At 38.7% G+C, this 20,000-nt stretch overlaps 2 protein-coding genes and 1 pseudogene across 3 annotated transcripts in view; 2 read left to right on the top strand and 1 right to left on the bottom strand.

The window, feature by feature from the left end:
• Window positions 1-809: 809 nt before the first annotated feature.
• LOC138027111 (UDP-galactose transporter senju-like) lies at window positions 810-5,582 on the bottom strand (annotated as a pseudogene).
• An 82-nt stretch (window positions 5,583-5,664) lies between these two features.
• Window positions 5,665-17,763, top strand: LOC138026675 (adenylate kinase 7-like). Of its 2 annotated transcripts, none has more exons than XM_068874118.1 (20): window positions 5,665-5,785; window positions 6,091-6,261; window positions 8,020-8,128; window positions 8,362-8,456; window positions 9,276-9,650; window positions 10,522-10,599; window positions 10,937-11,023; window positions 11,354-11,416; window positions 11,712-11,840; window positions 12,668-12,779; window positions 13,228-13,298; window positions 13,458-13,515; window positions 13,614-13,676; window positions 14,114-14,212; window positions 14,520-14,618; window positions 15,249-15,329; window positions 15,913-15,965; window positions 16,114-16,200; window positions 16,673-16,831; window positions 17,563-17,763. In XM_068874118.1, the coding sequence occupies exons 1-20, from the start codon at window positions 5,696-5,698 to the stop codon at window positions 17,599-17,601; spliced, it is 2,118 nt and encodes a 705-aa protein (XP_068730219.1). In that variant the 5' UTR covers window positions 5,665-5,695; the 3' UTR covers window positions 17,602-17,763. The 2 variants fall into 2 exon arrangements, with proteins under 2 accessions (XP_068730219.1, XP_068730218.1); XM_068874117.1 differs by having other exon boundaries at window positions 13,225-13,298.
• A 942-nt stretch (window positions 17,764-18,705) lies between these two features.
• LOC138027010 (GPI-linked NAD(P)(+)--arginine ADP-ribosyltransferase 1-like) overlaps window positions 18,706-20,000 on the top strand; it is a 2,285-nt gene continuing 990 nt past the window's right edge. The window contains exon 1 of the mRNA XM_068874493.1: window positions 18,706-20,000. This exon is cut by the window's right edge and continues 990 nt beyond it. Coding sequence (XP_068730594.1) covers window positions 18,962-20,000 — 1,039 coding nt within the window. The 5' untranslated portion in view covers window positions 18,706-18,961.

Raw genomic sequence — 20,000 nt, 5'->3', positions numbered from 1 at the left:
GACAAGTGAGGTTAGCCCCTGTGCTATAAGAAGATTTTTTTTCTGGGTACTACAGTTTTCTCTTCTCAACATAAAAACCAGCATTTATTTTTTGTGCTTAAACAGTCACCCCAATGATGATGATAATAGTAATGATAATTATATATTATTATATTATATTATTATTATTCTTATTCTTATTATTATTATTATTAGAGCGAGTTTCAATCGAGTGTCGTAAAATTAACCAAAACCAAATTAATTACTTGGGCCAATCAAAAAGGACGGAGACAATCCAGTAAACCAATCAAAACTGGAAGCAATTACATCTAGCCGACACAAAACGCGAGAAAATGTGCAAGCGTGAGCCACGATTTGGTTTTGGTTTTACATCTGATTGGTTGAAAAAGTGGCGCGAGTAAGTAATCATAACCAATTGAAAAGCAATTCGCTAATTACTTTCGACACTCAATTGAAAACCAATTGAAAGTCATTTTTTCAAGAGCCCAGAATTAATTAATTAAAAGTAAGGATGAATCACCTTGTGATTAGCCAGCGCCTGTTCGGGCTACTCGTTCAAAAATTTGGTCACCCACGCTCGCAAGTAAGGCTCCCCAGGCGACCGGGCAATCGTTAGGCAGCAGCCTTGTATTATTAGACCATTTTGTGCTTTGCTACATAAGCTCGAGACTTAAAAATGAGTGCTAGGTAATAATTACATAGCATTGTTATTTAAAACTTCTTGTTTGACATTACTGTACAACCTATGTATATTTTGACAACATTAACTTTTAAGTTAAACTTCTAGCTCCTTAAATAAGTATAAAATGTTAAACATTGGTGTCAGCTTTTTGAGAACCAACATTGTTAGGCTTTTCTTGTTTCGTTGTGTTATCCACAGGTTTTGAGCATAAAGAACTACTGCATATTACACTATGGCAATGGCAATAAATGTAAAGATGTCCTACTGGGATGCCAAAGATAAACCAACACAATACAGCTGTGAACATGATCTCTAAAGCACTTGCAAAAGTCTTGAGAATAGAATTGAGTTGCCCGTAAGAACATAGCTGTAGTTATACCAATGGCTGCGTTGTTAAACACTATAGCCAATACTTTACCCTGGGAAATAGATGCAATGCTTTCTCTTGTAAAGGCATCCGAAAGTGTGCCATTGAACCAAAGCACAGCAAAATTAGAAACGATTGAATCCAAATACATGAAAAATTCTGGACCATAAATGGAACTTCGGCCACCTTTTCCTTTAAGAAGGTACTCATTATAAACACCAGCAAAGCATGAACAAAACACCTGAACAAGGATTAAAATCAAATGGACATCAAAGAAACTGAGAGAAAGTGCTGTTGCTGGCTTTGGTAAGGTTCTCAAATTTCATTTTTGCTTTACAATGCAGCCAAATGTTAATAACAGCAAAGAAACCCACTGTCGAACACTTAGCTGCTTGTCAAAGAGAACCTGCAACAAAGGAAAAGCACTGCTTGTTATTAAAATATAACAAGAGGTTGTTCATCTACTGATATCCACCAAAAGCTCACACAGGATGTTTGAGAAGAAAGTAATATGGTAATAATAATATTATTATCCACTGTGAGCAGCACATTGCAGTTGCTTACTTTGCAATAACAAAATGAACAAACTGAAACTATATTAGGCCCCTAAGTGGCCCACTCGAACATTTTTGTTGGGATATTTTCAGCTAAAAATTGAATAAATCTTTTTTATCCCATTGACTCCTAAGAGTGAAAATTGATAGATTTTACTGTCTAATATCACATAATTTTACTCATCAATGAGTGGTGGTTCAGGAGTCAATGGGTTGTCTGATCAAAATTAAATTACTGGATACATTGTGTTGTTTTTTAAGAACTTTTTGATTGAAATTTCACTTATTTATTGGCTTTGAAAGATGGGAAAAGTGGTCATACTTTTATCAATAATAATTATAATAATTTAATTCACTTATATAGTGCTTTATATGCATTATTAATTACATATTAATATATTAATTTTGTTAAAAGATAATTGTACAGAAAAATTAAATATGATGAAGTTGATATATACATAACTATAAATAATGATGAATAATTAGAAGAAAATCAGCTTTGGAACAAGAAAAGTGGTCACACTTTGATCCATAACCAAGAAATGCAGGTGAATGGGTTTGATAATGGATTGATGTCACAAATTAATTTGCATCGCTGAGCCGAGCAATGAAGGGGAATGGGTTCGATACTGGGTTGACATCATAGACTGCTTTGCATTGAGATAGTTCTTTGAAAACAGCGATGCAAATTAATTTGTGACATCAACCCAGTATCAAACCCATTCCCGTGCATTTCTTGGTTATGGATCAAAGTGTGACCACTTTTCTCGTTCCAAATCTGATTTTCAATCATAAGGTTCTAAAAACAACACAATGTATTTGGGATGATTTCAGAGAACAAATATTAAAGTTAAAAGGTGTGTTGAGGTATGGGAATTAAGCACTTTCAAGAACAACAAATTCTTATTTCCCTACCTGAAATATTACTCCAGTTACAACAACCCTAAATTGCAGCAAAGGTAGTAGGTTGTTGGGTCATAGTTTGCCAAATTCACAAAGGCCAAGTTGTTGTAAAGACAGTACAAGAATGATGGGACAACGTAGAGAAGCAAAACTAAAAGGGAAAAACAAGCACAAGTGTACATTAATACTTACAGTAAAATTAAAATGTGTGGTGCCATACAATATCCATACCCCCACCACGGAAGACTTTTTGATTTGCACCCCCCCTCCCCCCAGGATTTTCCGTTCCAGGGGGGTCTTTGATGACCCCCCTCCCCTCAGGAATTTCCAGAATTTTTTTACTTATAAAAACGAGAGTGAATTAGTTACGTAATTGCGGTAGATTTTATTACAACATTAAGGTTAACTTTTAGAAAAATACATGTATACGCTTTGTTAAGCTCATTATCCAGCTAAACTTTCAGCTTGTGCGCTATCAACTTTGCAAAGCTTAAAACATTTGGGTTGCACGTCGACTGTTTCACGTTTTTGTGCGAACTTCGATGAGAAATTTCACTCGCTTAAACAACTTCGCAAACCATAGTAAATAAATCAGAAAATTCATGTTTTGAATCCGTCCCAAATGAAAGACACATTGTTCTTAGCTTCGGGAGATTGTAGCGCTAGCTAACTCAAGAAAAACGGAAACATTGAAGCTAATAGTATTAACTTTATCTCAAAACTGACTTTTGTTTCAAAACATCGTCCGATAGTGTGTTTTGTGCTTCAGATCGATCGTATGTTGCTTTCAATGTTTTGTATGTGGTTCGTGACCCTTTGGAAAAGTAGTTTCCCACGAAACCCCCCTACCCCTTGGAAATTACTGCCCTTTAACCCCCCCTCTCCCTCGGAATTTCCAATTGTCTTCCGTGGTGGGGGTATGGATATTTTCTGGAACCACACAATACACACAATAATATGATGGTTGATAATGTTTTGAGGTCCATTTTAGTACAAATAGCTCAAGTATTTAATTCTAGAACCATATGATTCATCCAAATGAATTATCGGTCTCAAGGAGAGAGTACATTTTCTAATACACATAGTAGAATTAAGGCATATTTATTGATTACAAGATTACCTCAATAGCATAACATTCTGCATTATATTCTTATCAATCAGCCAAAGAAACAGTACTTAATATTGAATTACCTAAATTTAAGTAATATACTGAACATTTTTTAGCAATAACGGATTGAAAGTTTGAATTTTTTACAAAATAATATATGGCTCATTACCACTTTTGCCTCCAGATAATTTTTCAGCTCTTGGTGGCTAACATCTCATTGCTTATTGTCAAGTCAAAGGCTTGAGATTTACAAGTCCTTACTTTTGAAATCATTTTTTTATAGCATGATACCCTCTGTAAGTACATTCTTCAGACAGTGAAATATGATGTAAACAATAACATCAACAGACACTTGCTGACAAACACAGGAAATGGATAAACTGTAATAAAAATTGGAACCCTGGTTAAAAGTTTTTTGTTAGACTTAACAGCTAAAGAGGCATCACATGTTTAGAGGAATTTCCGCCAGTGAATTTCCATCAGAGCTTGTCTAGATAATGGTCTGTCTATTTGATTCAGGGACCGCGGAGAGGGAGGGGCTATAGCCACCCACCTTTTCTTACAGTACTGTTTTCGGGTGACCAAAGACTTAGAAATTTACACTACTAGTACATATACCAAGACCTAGCACCCCCATGCCCCCCCCCCCCCCCACCAACTTTCAAACTTAATCCATGGCCCCTGTGATATACAAACAAAGCTTATTCCAGTCAACCCTTGTGATGTGCACATTACTAAAGACATTAAACCCATCCATACTTCCAGAAAATTTATCCTTGAAGTGCACAAAAACTTAAATATTTTTCATTTCTAATATAAAGCTCCCCATCCAAAGAAACATATGTCACCATTGTTACCCAGAATTTTGCTCTTTCTGTGCCATGCAAGTCACGTAAACTTGGCGGGACTAGCAGTAATTTGGACCCACCATCATGATATTAGAGGTATGGGTAAATTATTCTGATTCTACATCACAAAGTGCTTTGCATACCTGTTTTCAAAGACATTTTGCATTGCAAAGCAGTTTGTGATGTAATACTTGGGAATAGCCGCCCCATGTCTCTTCAATCAACTGAAGGTTGTTGGTCCAAATTACTGAAAGTTTTGCCAGTCTTTCCCAGGAGACAAAAAAAGAAATTTTAACATAAGAATATTAAAATATGTTTGGTTTTGGTGGGGAGATTAACATTGTAGACAAAAAATATTTGAGTTCAGATGCACTTTAATACTTCTGCAACAGTTGTGAACTTCAGAGCAGCTTGTTTATTATGTTGCTGAAAAGTTAAAAGCAATACTTTTATACCAGACTTAACTGCAGCAAAATGATTAAAGTTTCTTACCCTTAGTGTTGGAGAAAACTTGTTTGATGAATTCACCCAAGGTGATGCTGAACACATCCAAAGAAAAAGGATACATTTATCAATTAAAAATAACAGACACTTTATTTGAGCTTATATATTTTGAAAACTGAGATCGAAAACTTTCTCAAATAACAAATTTAAACGCTTATGCTTACGTTCTAAGTTGAAGCCCAAAAGAAACGAGAAGTTTGATAAATTCAGATAGCAGAACCACTGTTGTTGTGTTGTAAGGGTAATGGTTGTTTTCGTCCTTGGTAGCGGTCACAAGGATTCCTGCCAAAAATAAGTTTGGCCAATATTGACATTGAGCTTATATTGGATTACGCAAATACGTTGTCTACGCAAATTAAAAATTTGCTGAGAACTACCCCTTGATGTTGAAGCGTGACTGAAAGAACGAAACACATGTACAGTAAAAAGCTCATCAATGATGAATGTACTATGGTACAAAGTAGTTGCTGTGATTTTTCATACCGTCATACCTTGGTTTATAAACAGTGCCATGTACCCTATAAAAATTAAAAAGTGCTTTGGCGTAGCAAAAAGGTTCTTAAGATCAGAAACAGCACCGGTTTTTAGAGGGGTAGACATCTTCGTCGCAGATGAAAACGATTATTTCTTCTTCGACGAGAAGGCATGGGGAGAATTCCGCTCTCTGTGAATGATGGGACAGTTGTGCTCAGCGTTCTATTACCATAGTAACCTCTAAAGCAAGAAGAGATGGCGGAGTTTGCTGGCGAAGACAAACCGAAAAGGACTCGAGTTTTTGTCAATCATGTGGATTTGTACACCGGAAAGAACATTAGCAAGGTACAACTAGATCGAGGAATGTCTTTGATGGAGTGATTAGACCATAACGGGATAGCAAACTTGTGTTTTTTTTTTTTACTTTGTTTTCGAACATTTCAGCTGTTTTCACCGTGATAGTAAGCCTTGCTTGTCGCTTGATAGTATGGTATATCGAGTTAATATATGTTGCGTTTACTCTTGTATACTTGGCAACTCAATATAGTTCATCTAGTACACCTCAATTTATGTATTCTATCACACTTCTATACAATTTCAAGATGTCTTGATAGCGACTCTTGATGTATTCAAGTTATATTGTTTTCAAGATTTTGGCATCATCTGTTGTTGGCGCAACAACTGAGGAAGATGAAGGAAATGATGATGAATCACAAAGTAGTGCACAGCCACAGATCCCAAAGGAGAATTGTTACGAAGTAGTCGGCACAGTTCAGGATCCCACACAATTCAAACCCGAGTGGGTTGAGACGGTGTTTGAGGTACAGTCATGTATGCCCAATGTACAATAAAGGCCCCAGTTGTTCAAAGGTGGATAACGCTATCCACCAGATAAATCGCTATCCATTGGATAGCACAATTGGTTTCACTATGACTTATCCAGTGACTGGATAGTGATTTATCCGTCGGATATTAAGCACTATCCATCATTTGAATTGAATTCAGTTTCCCCCTATTGCTTTCCTTTACCTATTGTACTTTTGTATATATATTTTCTTTTGTACATTGGTAAGAAGCTTTATTAAACTTAAACTACTAAACTTAAACTTAAACAACTGGGGCCAGATATGTAATGAGAATCAGTGTACTTTGCGTAAACACCTCTAAGTGTCCCCTTAAGCCGAAAAATTTCCTGTATTTCTGCCTGGCTGGCATTCTGGTGATAGTTAGCATAAGGAGTTATCTGCAACCGGCTACTCAAATTAATTTGAAATTATCTTACGGTACAATAAGCACCAAAAGGGTTGAGACACTTTCCCTTTTAAGGAATCCCGGACAAATCCCTCCCCCAGAGTTTCCATCTAACCCCCTCCCCCCAAACAATGTTGTTTTCTTCACCAACTCTTCCTTTTTCCGTTACCAACATTGAAGGAGGGAGGCAAGGGGAAGAGGGGGAAGTGCAAGTGGAAAATGTAACATTAAGGTGATTTTTCTTTAATTGTTGTCTTACCAGTTCAGTGTCTCAACTATTTTTGTCGCTTAATTGTAGCTACTGAATACCTGCCAACTCTCCTGGTTAATTCCGGGAGTCTCCATGTTTTTCATCAAACCTCCCAGTCTCCTGGTTAGAGCACCAAATCTCTCAGGAAATACCTACTGTGGCATTTTTCAAAAAAAAATTATTAATTTCGTTATCTTGAAGATGGCGAAAAAGAAAATAAAAAAAGAAGTGGATTGATATCTAATCAACAAGTATCATAATTGGCCAGAAATCAACCAATCAAATTGCACAAATATGGTAGAAAATTGGCGTGGTTATCATTGGGAATAAAAGCAGTATTATCGGTAAATGCTGTTCTAACCGAGAGACGTCAGGAACATTCGGAAGGCTTTGAGTGATCGGAGAGTATTCAGACATTGACGAAAATGACATTCTTGTAATATAAAGATTTCTCTTGAGATTGTTATACTCTGGGGGTTGGCAGGTATGCTACTAGGTTATTTAGCCTTCCAGGCAACTGTCACATTAAGTTCTTATTTCAACTAAGCTTCATTATCTTGCTGTCAGGGAGACTCATTAGCAACCAACTGGCAACCAAGGTGTTGTCAAATTCCAATAAAAAAATTATGAATCTGAGCTCCAGTTGTCTGCTTGTTGTTGTTGTTTTTCTTTTTTGTCCAATAGCTATTAATTTATTGTGGATCAGCTGGGGGTAGGGGCCTGTGAGGGGTGAATAAATCTAGGATAGGGTTGGGGTTAGCCCCAACCCTAACTCAGACCCAATCACCCCTCACCCCCCACCTCCGGAATTAAGTCATGGCATTGCACTCTCCCAGTTTGTAAGAAGGGAATGAACATGAATTTTTACTTGATTATGTATATATAATACTGAAGTTCATTGCTTAAACCACAAGCATTCAACAACAACATTCAGCTGATGAATCAAGTAGGTCAGAGTATTGATATTATGTTTTTCAAATCTCAGTTTACCGGTAATGCATGTTGATAAGTTAGAATAGGAAGACATTTTCCAGAGAAGACATCCTAACTCGATTCTTGGTTGAATTTTATTTACTAGTACAATACCAAAGAGGATTTGCTACCTCATTTGTTGGAGTGTGATATCATTGTTTATGACATCACTGGAAGTCCAGATCAGGTGGATGAAGCAACATGGGCTGTTTCAGGTAATCTAACCAAGATTGTGCACTTGCAAGAAGCACTGGTGAAGCAAATATGATTTTATATGTTAATAAAGTCATGAGGCAGAAATGTTCCATCAACCGAAATGACACACTTTCTGCTGCTTTTTGTGATGTCTGATATGCCAATGTTCCCTTTTCTTCTTATTTTTCCTTTAATACACCCATTATGTTTCTTTCTATTATTAACATTTATTATTAACATGCTTTTTTATCAGCCCTTCATGCAGAGCTGGAAAACTTCAAGAAGCTTAAAGTTTTTATTTGTTTGTCAACTGTGATGACTTGGGCAAGAAGCAAGCCACTTGATCCTGTAAGTTACCCAAGTTGCAGTAAGATGAAGTACAATCTCTTTATTTATATAAATAGCCCCAAACTCCACAAGTTTACTTCTCCACAATGTTTGTCAAAGGTCATTGGTGCTAATGCTAAATTTAAGACCGGCTATAAAAGGTGCAGTAAGTGGACCGTTGTAAGTCCCAAGAGAAACTGGAAACAATGCTTATGCAAAATTTGGGGGACAAACAAAGAGTATTATAATGTTTTTGAAAGTGGCCTATAGGCTTGGTAAGAGTGCACATTTGGCTGTTACTGCTACAGTCAACTCTCCACTAACGGACACTCTCGTAAGCGGACAGCTCTACTACTCTACAGACACCTTTTTCAGTTCCCCATTTTACCTTCCAGTCAAACTCTGTAGTTATTTAATTTTTACACATTCCCATAAGCGGACACTCTCTCGTATAAAACGGACGCAGACACTTTTGAAAATTAAAATTGGATTTTTTCTTTTTGTTTACCGTCTCTCTTAAGCGGACACCCCACATATAATAATTGACTCTTGGCAATGAAATTTGTCTTTAATTTGCAATTCAAACAAAGCTATGACCTTTGACACTGGGCAACAGAACAATGGGGTCAGTTTTGTCAAATCTCTATTAGTCCGTGGGTAAGTAAGCTGTCAGTTCACTGAACATGAACAAGAGTCCAGCACGTACTATTTGTAGTGTCATGTTATGGGAATAATTCTGGTAAGCAGACAATATTATTATAGCAAAAAAATTTTCTTGCTATGTTTGCACTGAAAGCAAATTGCCATTGATGCCATTGATAGGACAATTTTTTTTAACAGGATGATCCAGAGATTTCATTCACTGAAGATGACTATCGTCGTAGAAGAGCACATCCCAACTTTAAACCCCATATCAGTGCGGAGAAACTGGTCATAAAACATGGAAAAACAAACAAAGCCAAGTTCATTACCTATGTTGTTGCCTCTGGATTAACGTACGGAGCAGGGGAAGACATTTTTCACTTCCTGTTCAAGACAGCATGGCATGGTCAGGCCCCAGCATTACAGTGCTTTGGAAATGGTCAGAATGTTGTACCAACTATCCACATTACTGACCTTGCTGCAGTGATTGTGAACATTTGTGATCAAAACCCTAAAGTGCGCTATCTTGTCGCTGTGGATGACTCAAAGAATACACTTGAAGAAATTGTCAAGGTTTGTAACTGGACTGCAGTAGTATACTTTATGTCACTTAGTTAGTTGGGTGAAAGAAGTGATCCTCACACTTAGCTCATCACTTTAAGCAATTGTTGCTTTTTTTTTTTCACTTAGATAGTGCTTGAAGACATTGCAAATGGTGTGATGTGATTTTCTTGCTGCTGTGGAAGCAGAGATGACACAGTTGTGTGTGCACTTGGCTTCCATCAACATGTCTTGAATTCATAGGCATCCTGATTTTCCTTCCTCAGTAAAAGCCAACATGCAATTATGCGTAATTCCCAAGACATGTCTAATCTTAATCCACTAGTGTCTCCCACATATCAATTTGTTATTCTTGAAATGTCATGTACACTTATAAAGGTAATAGATTGTACTCTGTCTAATGGCAGATGATTTTACTTGTCAATGGGGGCTGTCCAAGGGTGTTTGAGGTGTGAATTGGGTAATATGAATCAATATACCGGTATACACATCTTATTCGATGGTTTAACATGTATAATACGCGCGGATATTTTGCAAGTTGCGTAGTATTTCCAAGCCCCGCATCTGTCCCCCAGTGCGCGTGCGATCAATGTAAACAGCACAAAAGCCAGCCAAATATCCTCATTTGATTAGATAAACGAAGTGACGAGTGACAAGCGATCACAAACCAAATTCTCTAAATTCTCAGTCTTTGCATCATGTTGAAAATGCTTTCTTTCATTGAGAAACTCCCATTCCGTCCGTATTTGCTATGTTCTACACCGGTCAAACCGGGACACTGCAGTATATTACCGTCTCATATTTTGCACGTTCTCTTGACCAAATATGGTAAAATGGCATCATAGTGGAATTATAATAAATAAACTATTATTCTTCATTGCAGATTGTGAGCTCACACCTAGGAAATGGAAAAGTTAAGAACATTTCCAAAGAGGAAGCATTGTTGATAAAAGAGCTTGAGGTTGGTTACATGCCGAGGGAGGGGGGGGGGGGGGAATCGTTATGAAGGGGTGGGGATGCTCATCGGAATTTTGAATTAAACCCCTAAAGGAGAAGCCCTAATTGAGACCTTCACAGCTACATATAAGCTACACGTGATGGTGTTTTCCCCAGAACACCCTAAGTGAGGCTGAAATCCGAAATTGAGACCCCCAAGCAAGATGACGAGCACCCTCACCCCTCTCATATACCCTCGGGTTACATGTTGCGATGGTTTATAGAAAGAGGGCCTTATCACTTCAGTTAATTTCAATCTGTTAACAGTACGATCATGTAAATTCTGCTTGATCTATTCACAGCAAGCTGACTTTGACATGCTGTTGGTCAACCTCAGAATGGATGCAACCTATGTCAAGGAGGGAATGAACATCAGTTGGGTGGCAGAAGTAAGAGCTCCACGTGTAATTTGTAGTCACCTCTGCTGATGATACCTTAACCAAAATCATCATAAGAATTATTGAGAAGACCCCTGTGTGAGGGCTGTATGTATTAATGTGCATGGAACTGGAAAAAAGCCACATATGGTGCATGTCATATGATGACATGCAAAGGTATTTCAGTTGCTCGGCAAGGGTGGCGCAAGTTGAACAGAAAATGTTGCAAGCAGAGTAGAGTCTTCTTTTGAATTGTCCCAAAATATCAATGAAAAAGGAGACTTTGCTGGTGGGGATTCAGTACTACATACATTTTTTTAAAAATTTTCTTTGTATCTCCAGTTGGGACTTATGGAGAACATAGACAACATTATTAAAGAGTACAAAGAGACACGTGGCTTGCTGGTAAGATGATTAGCCAATCTCAAAAATACTATAATTCTCTTTATTGGTGTTCCTCCTAAATTTTGTACAAGCATTATTTTTATTTTCTCTTGGGACTTATAATGGTCTCATGAGAAACTAGAATCAACCAATGCTTATGTAAAATGTTTGAGGGGCAAACAAAGAGTACTATGGTGTTTTTGATATTGGCTAATATTCGTTGTTGTTTTTGTGTTGAATTTCAAATTTGCCTCTGTTAAAAAAAATGTTCATGGTCACAATAAAGTAACAAACTTGGTGTTTATCTTTAATTTAGCCACTAAGAGCTTGTATACTGGGTCCACCTGCGTCAGGCAAGACACTTGTAATTAAACAACTCTGTGAACACTACAAACTTCACCACATCAAAATCCAAGATGTCATCGATGAAGCCATTGATAGACTTGTAAGTGAGCTTTAAAATTCCGTAGTATTCTTTGAGTAACTGGGGCCTGGAAGTTCAATGATGATAATAATTTACATGGACAGTAGTTGCTTAGAACAGAATGCTGTGATTGGTCAACCCAGTCACCACCCTCGAGATGTTGGCCGCAAAAAGGCACATTGTAAACTGTACTACTTGGTGCTTTGCTGCCTGTATGGTTTGAACTATCAATGCTTATTGCTAAATGAACGGGGGTATTTTCTAAAGAAACTGTGGTGCTGCGTCGGTGGGGAAGTAGTATACAAAATTTGGTTTTATCAACGGAGTTGATAATGTAAATTGGCCACCAGACAGAGATTACAAAAGCTGACGTTTCGAGCGTTAGCCCTTCGGATTCGCTCTGACAAAGAGCTAACGCTCGAAACGTCAGCTTTTGTGATCTCTGTACGGTGGCCAATTTACATTATCAACTCCGTTGATAAAACCAAATTTTTGTATAATGCTTATTGCTGTTGTGAAGCCTGGAGGACTGAGAAACAGTATGCTCCTGCTGTATGATGAAGTGCTTTTCATTCAGTGTCGAAACCACTTTTTGGATTGTTTTGGTTTGTAATAAAACACCTTCTGATTGGCTTGAGACTCTTGGGTCGCATTCGCGGAAAATCAGAGGCAATTAAGAGCAGATCGCCTTTTCCCGCGCTTAACGGAAAATTATGATTGGCTCATGTGATTTATTAGTGGTTGTTGTGATTGGCCATGCGGTTTGGATTTGATTTTACAGCACTTAGTTGAAAACTGCGCAAAGAGACAATAACTTACTGATGAGAATGGTTTTTTTTCGTAAATAGCAACGCAGTGTAGCGCGAGCAGATGCCGAAGGTGATGATGAGGATGACCTCAAAGCACAAGAGGATCAAGAGTTTCTAGAAGCTCTGCAGGACAGCAAGGAGAGAAGTAGCGGTAAATGTGGTGTTTCTAGGTGATATCCCAGGGAGACTTCTAGGTGATATTCCAGGGAGACTTCTTTTGCCTATGACTTAGATGAACCTAAATTTTATACTCAACTGCTCGACAAAGAAAAGGTGGATTCTGTATACGTAAAACACGCATCACTAGACTTTCAGCTAGGAAATCCGAACAGCTGAAAAATTGTTAGGGGATAAAAATATGCCTATATCTACCCGTTAAATACTAAAATACGTTTGACAGTGCTATGTTTAATGCTATGTTTAAGTGGTTTTGAACTATATTCTCGTTGGATGCCCCTGACTTTTCAAGTCAATAAACACTTTTTTTATGATAAACACTTTACACTTGGACTAACTTTGGAGCAGAAGCATAAAACATCGTCAGTGATACTGTATTAAGTTGAATACATGATTTTAGCTGCGTTATTTTCGTTCAGCAGGTCGTTTTGAAGATCAGTACATCATCAGATTCTACAGAGACAAGTTACACTCCATGCCTTGTCAAAACCAGGTAATAATGATGCATTAATGTTCCTCCTCGTGGCTTTTCTGATTTCATGAAATAACATTTTTTCAGCGAGATCGACGCCTCAGTGTTTTAACTTTAGGAAGCATTTGCACTTGTATTTGAGCATTTATAATCTTCGACTATCCTTTTGTTTATTTTCAGGGATTTATCCTGGATGGTTACCCAAAAACATACGAACAGGCCAAGGAATTGTTTGCAGGTTAATATCATACCATAAATGACCGGATTTTCCTTAGAGTTTTTTTTTTGGTTGTTTCTTTTGCTTTACGCTTACAATTTAATCTCGCAACATTTTAGCCGAAGAAGGCGAGGAAGGAGAAGAAGACTCACCGCTTAGTTATGACAAGCTAACAATGCCAGGTATTACCACTCTTACGTGAGACATTTTGTAGCCATTTTCTAGCCTTTTTGAAGACAAACATACAACTTCCCGCTCATGGCCATTTCTTAAAGCATGAAACGATGAAAAGGTGCCGCGGAAATGAAACTACCATGCACACTTGCAGATATGTCTATATAATTGGTGACGGGACGTTTCGTCGACGTCGTGGTTGTAGTTAAGCGTAAATGGTTTGGGTGAGGCTATCCTTATATCGCACATAATACCCGAGAATTTTTTAGGGGGCCTTAAGTGGAGATAAAAAAGTACGGTCCTTGAACTCGGTAAGTAACAGGTATGAACTGCATGTGAGGGTGCCGATCTTTTATATAAAAGACTTAAGATTGTGACTAAACAATCATGAACCTTTTCATATGTTATTATTAAACTTATATTTATGTCATCGTTGGAATTACAGAGGTGGTAGCATCGCTAGAGGCCCCAGATGAATTCCTGAAGAACAGAGTCATGAATTTACCGGAAAGCGTTGTCGCTGGAACACACAACACAGAAGAAGGTGAGTTGTATCCTGTGTTTTGTCTCAACAGTTTCCATTTACAACTTTATTTTGCTTTCTTCCAAAGGAGACAGCCGAAATCTCCTTCTGAGGAAATGATCTCTTTTGGCTGACAAATATATCTTGCGCGCTAAAATGAAGGCGTCTCTTCTTCCTCCTCCTTTCTTATTCCCCAACCCAAACTGTATTAACCCCAGTCGGACGTCAAAAGTTGTGGAACTGCGGGCACGTCTCTCAAATCTCTGATTGAAATCGCACGCTACATCTCTATCTATTTTATCCCGAAACTTAATGCTATTTTCCGCAGGACTGATGCGGCGACTGGCTGATTTCCGAGCTATCAACACCGAAGACGAAACGGTGTTGAACTATTTTGATGAATTGGAGATTCATCCAGATCACATCGGTGAGTACAGTAAATGAAAATAGCCCTTGCGGACTTTAAATCGATTTTTTTAACTCCCGATCAGCTGATAAGAACTTAATGGACGGAACAGGTAACTCCGCGTTAGGCTGTTAACAGAGTGACTGTTCTTTGTTGGTAAACTCGAGATGTTCAGCTCAGGGATGGCGCAGTGGTGAGAGCACTCACCTCCCACCAATGTGGCCCGGGTTCAATTCCCAGACTCGGCGTCATATGTGGGTTGAGTTTGTTGGTTCTCTACTCTGCACCGAGAGGTTTTTCTCTGGGAACTCCCGATTTTCCCCTCTCCTCAACTGAAACCAACAATTGATTTGATTTGCGATAATTTTCACTTTACAGTGTCCCAATTAGTGCTCCAGCGCTAGAACGACTAGACACTTAAATAAAGTTCGTTTCCTTACTATACCTTACATTTTTTACCGTACGACGTGTGTGCGGTCAAAAGACGCGACTGCGCGTGCGCGGTCAAAAGCCGATCAAATCCAACCAAACATATACGAATACCTTAACGGAGAACCTGTTTCTTAAATGCCAATACAGTAAATGTGTGTCACTTTACGTTACTTTTGCAATCTGCATTGGGTCCTCATCATATCCGTGTTGTTTCGCCAGATATAACTCAAGATAAAACCAGGAAAATGACGAAGACCGTTGAGCAAATTAAAAAGCTTATGGGCTCACCCAGAAATTACGGTAAGTAGGATTGATCAATAGCGATCTAAGACAGATGTACGGAACAGTGAGGTGGACAAAACACTGAGAACCAAGGAATTGTGGAGAAAAGAAAAGAGAAGAAAACATAAATCAACATGTACATGTAATTTTATAGGAACTTTGGAAATAAATGCCGATGAAATGACCTTGTATTTATTGATCAGGAATGATCTCAATTCATATTCAAGAGTACCAAGGTGGCACGGCACCTGAGCTCATCAGGCAGAGAAATCTAAAATTCGGTTCCCTGACAAATTATAGAAAATTGCGTTGTTTGATTCCTTACACCTCAGGCCCATACCTGGTCTCTATGCTCTAACTCGATAACTTGTTGTCTTAGGAAGAAACGTTTCATCGGGCGAAACGCCGTTAGCCCAATGCCTCAGCGCAACTGAAAAATCCATTTGGTATGATGTACTCTTGATGTTCTTTTCAAGCTTCAGAGGACGTTGACTTTACCACTTTTACTTTGTGGTGCTTCGTAAATCTGCTTAAAACACATAGAAACAACGACACTTTTCTTATTTACCTGTAAAATTTGTAATTTTGTTTTCTTCACCAGGTCCTACTCCCGAAGAGCTAGCGGAAATGGAAAGAATTGAAACAGAAAAGCGCGTACGTGTTTATTTATTACGTTTTCAATAACACGCGGAGTTACTTTTGTGGTTGGTTTTTTATAGTTATCTATTGTTGTTGTTGTTGTCGTTTTTCATGAAACTGAATTGAAAGTCTTTTGATTGTTTGTTGTTGATTTTTGGTACAGCTTCAAAAGGAGCGAAAAGAAAGAGAGGAACGCGAGAAACGAGATGCAGAAGAGGCGGCTGAGAGACAACGAAGAGAGGAAGAATGGGTAAGAAAAAGGTTCTTTATCAATTTTAATTTAGTTTTTATGCGTTAAAGGAAGTTCACCTCAGGAGGGTTAACGATAGGCATGCTTTTGAAAACGGAAAAGGAGTTCGATGTAGAGTACACGTAAAAATGAAGTGACTTTCTAAGCGAATGATGATCGCAATGAAAAAAGCAATTTTCTGACTTGCAAATGGAGAATCCCGGCTAACCTCAAATGAAGGACAGTGCCTACTAATTTGCGGGATATGCGGGAAAAGCAGATCATAGCAAGTGTTATTGAAATCCAATTAATTAGGGGTAACCATGCATTTTTTGAAGATAATTAATCAACAATATTTGTAAAAAGCTTTAGAATGCAACGCAATGTGTGCTGTTCTTTTCCAAATTGAAGCTTAATTATCTCTGAAAAATGTATGGTTACCCCCAATTCTCTTTTTGGATACCCACTTGTCATTTTTTTTTTTTCTCATAAGCGCGTTCGCCTTTCCGAAGTCAAACGCCAGGAGCAAGAGTTGTTGGAAAATCAGTCCATCCCACTCAGGAACTACCTCATGAAACACGTGATGCCCACACTGGCACAAGGCCTTATTGAGTGCTGCAAAATGCGCCCAGGTGATCCAGTGGATTATTTGGTGAGTCTTGTGGAATACTCATGTTTAGGGTTTTTATCGGGTCGCTAGAGCGGTTTTCAATTGAGTGTCGAAAGTAATTAGCGAATTACCTTGGTTTTGCATTACGTTACTCAGTGATTGGTTCAAAAGTCTCGCTCCATTTTTTCAACCAATCAGAAGCGAAACCAAAACCAATCGTACTGAACTCGCGAGTACACAGTTTCCCGCGCTTTGTGTCGGCTACGTGTAATTACTTCGAGTTTTGATTGGTTTACTGGACTGTGTCTATCCTTTTTCATTGGCCAAAGTAATTACTTTGGTTTTGGTTTTATGACACTCAATTGAAACTCGCTCTATAACAATTTCACTGGAAGACTTCATACTCGGAGACAACAGGCAACTAGGCTGTGGGCAGGATACGCTAACTACTGTGATAGAAGGCAGACGGGGAGGAGGGTGTGGCAAAACCAGAACAAGGCACTGCAAGAAAGTGAAATCAGTCATGGACAGCCTAAGTAAACAGAGAAAGCCCATGTGCACCGTTTACTAGGAGTCTTTTGACAGGCTTTTTTCGCGATGTGGCACGTTGTTTTTTATATTGAGTGAGAATACTCGCTTTGGCTTCAAAGGGGATTTGATTCAAACCAGGTGAAGTGTAATCTACATAAAAAGCGGTTGTCGAGGTTTTCGTTTTGCAATTACAAGTAAAGGAGCATCATATGACATAATTTCTCCTTTGTTTGCCTTTTCAGGCGGAATACCTTTTCAAGAACAACCCACAAATTGACTAGGTGAAAGAAGGAAGACAAACCGACAATTGTACAGTTTGATAGAAACGAAAAATAGTGTTTGGACCTTTTTGTAATTTCACACTACGCAGCCTCAAGGTTCGGCGGTGTAGATTCTCAATAGCTATAAAAAAGCTTGTAAATAAAACTTGATTGCAATTAAAAGATGTCTGCTTTTCGGCTCTTTGCTCCCTGTACCGCGAAAGGTTTTTCACCTCACCTCAAATCCTGTAAAATTGCCTTTGCTTTTGTCGCTTTTAGTTTATCGACTTTCTCTATCTCTCTCTTTTTTTCTTATCTCCTTTTTTGTCATGAGCACACAAGTTGGCTTGTAGTTCTTTTGGATAAATGATTTCAGTAACTTTCCTGAAGAGGAATGAGACAAGAATGAAAGTGTGGCTTAAGTTTTTTCAAACGCGCGCGCACTCAGCAACGGAGGTTGGATTCAACATGGATTCAGTTGAAGGATTAGCTTATCCCCCCACGCTCTGCGCCACTGTTCTCTTTTCTTTTGAAGAAAATGCAAAATATTTTTCAAGAACATAAGCATACGTCCACGGTTGATTTTGCGTCGTTTACTGAAGTAAGAAAGGGCACCCATAAGATTTATTATATCTCCAGATGGTACGCGCGCTGTGATTGGCTGAAAAAAAGTCACCATATAGGTGGTTTGCAACCAATTAATCTCTGGAGGCACAGATAACAACGCTGCAATGTACAATTGCTGGTGAACGGACAAAAAGATCTAGCGAGAGATCTTTTGTTTTCGTCTACCAACATGGCGGCGATGACGTCACGTGAAAACTACGTATTGCCTATAGACCTTATTCATAAATGGCGGCCGATTTATAATTCTTTTGTCGAAGTGCAAATTAGCCTACCAAGCCTCGACACCATACAGTGAATTGAAAAGAATTTTTGCACTAAAATGAGGCTTGGTAGGCTAATTTGCACGTGGACAAAAGAATTATAAATGTGACCGCCATTTATGAATACGGTCTATGTGTTGTCACAGCGCCAAAATCCATGCAAATCAGTTGACAATTAGTTATGGATCACGTACATTTGTCGATAACAGAAAGGGGCACTATAAATAAAATGCAAATAAATATGGAACCAATAGAGACTGAAACTAATATATACTAGGAATTTGCTATCACAAGCACGACGTATTTTACAAAACACAAGAACAGTCATTTAGATGTTTCCAGAAGCCTAACTTGCAAAATGAGCAGGGATTGAAAAGCGGAAAAAGAGAGCTTTCCTTTTAACTTCAATATCCGCTGACGCTCGAGAGGATTTGGAAGCGAGCAGTTAGTTCACGTAAAGGGAGATTCTCGAGTATTATCAACAGGACAACGCAATGGAAATTGATTTTAAGTCGCTTGCTAAGGTAGAAGGCGCCAATAACTATCAAGAAGCAGCCATTATTCTTGATGGACCTCCGATTGAAATTTTTGCTCAAAGAGTTGCTCCCACAGTGGTACTGAAACCGCTTCGACAAACACACGGGAAATTTTATTTTGAGTGTAAGACCAACACGGGAGGGTACATGCAGCTAGGTTGGGCCGACGAGAGTTTCCAAGCCAGCGCTATCGATGGGAAGGGCTGCGGAGACGATGAACATTCTTGGGCATACGACGGGATGAGGTGTTTAAAATGGCATAATAACCAGAAAGACCAATATGGCCGTCGCTGGAAAGCAGGTGATGTCATTTGCATTGCGATTAACCTAGAGGACAAAGAAGTTAGCTTTGGTTTGAACGGAGAGTGGGATGATAAGATGGGGATAGCCTTCACTGGAATTTCATTCGCTGGAGGAGTATATCCATGTTTGTCTCTCCTGAGAGGCGAAAGAGTGCAAATTAATCTAGGAGTTAAAACGAACCCGTTCATCTTCACACCTCCCAAAGGCTTTCTTCCCCTGACGCTGACCCATCCAATCCAAACCTCTGATTGCAGCAGGTTCGCCACCTTTGCTCGTGTCATTAAAATGGACCTTTCAAAAGACAGCTTCACGGTGTCCTTCCCAGGGCAAATAATGGTGGAGGTAATGGGAAGGGGTCTGGCATACGAAGGCAAAAAGAACGCTATGATTCACGCTGGCATTGAACAAACTTTGAAAACTTGGGAAGAAAAAAAGGACTGGATTCAAGCGGAGTTAGGTCGCGCTGGATTAACAAATGATGAAATCTATGCCATTATTTGTTACACACTAGAAAATCCTCCAGTCTATCGATACTTCAACAGTGACACAAGGAAAGGAAACGCTGCTGACGGTATGGACTTTCCAATCTTGTCGTTCCTTCTGCGTGAGGCTTGCAGAAAAATTCTTGCCGTCACACCCAAAGAAAATCGCACCAGAATCGTGTACAGAGGCGTAACCATCAACTTTGCAGCCG

The sequence above is a fragment of the Montipora capricornis genome, chromosome 12, assembly GCF_036669925.1.
Source record: "Montipora capricornis isolate CH-2021 chromosome 12, ASM3666992v2, whole genome shotgun sequence".
Lineage (NCBI taxonomy): Eukaryota > Metazoa > Cnidaria > Anthozoa > Scleractinia > Acroporidae > Montipora > Montipora capricornis.
The sequence above is the reverse complement of the archived record's forward strand: the minus strand, read 5'-3'. Positions and strand labels throughout refer to the sequence as shown.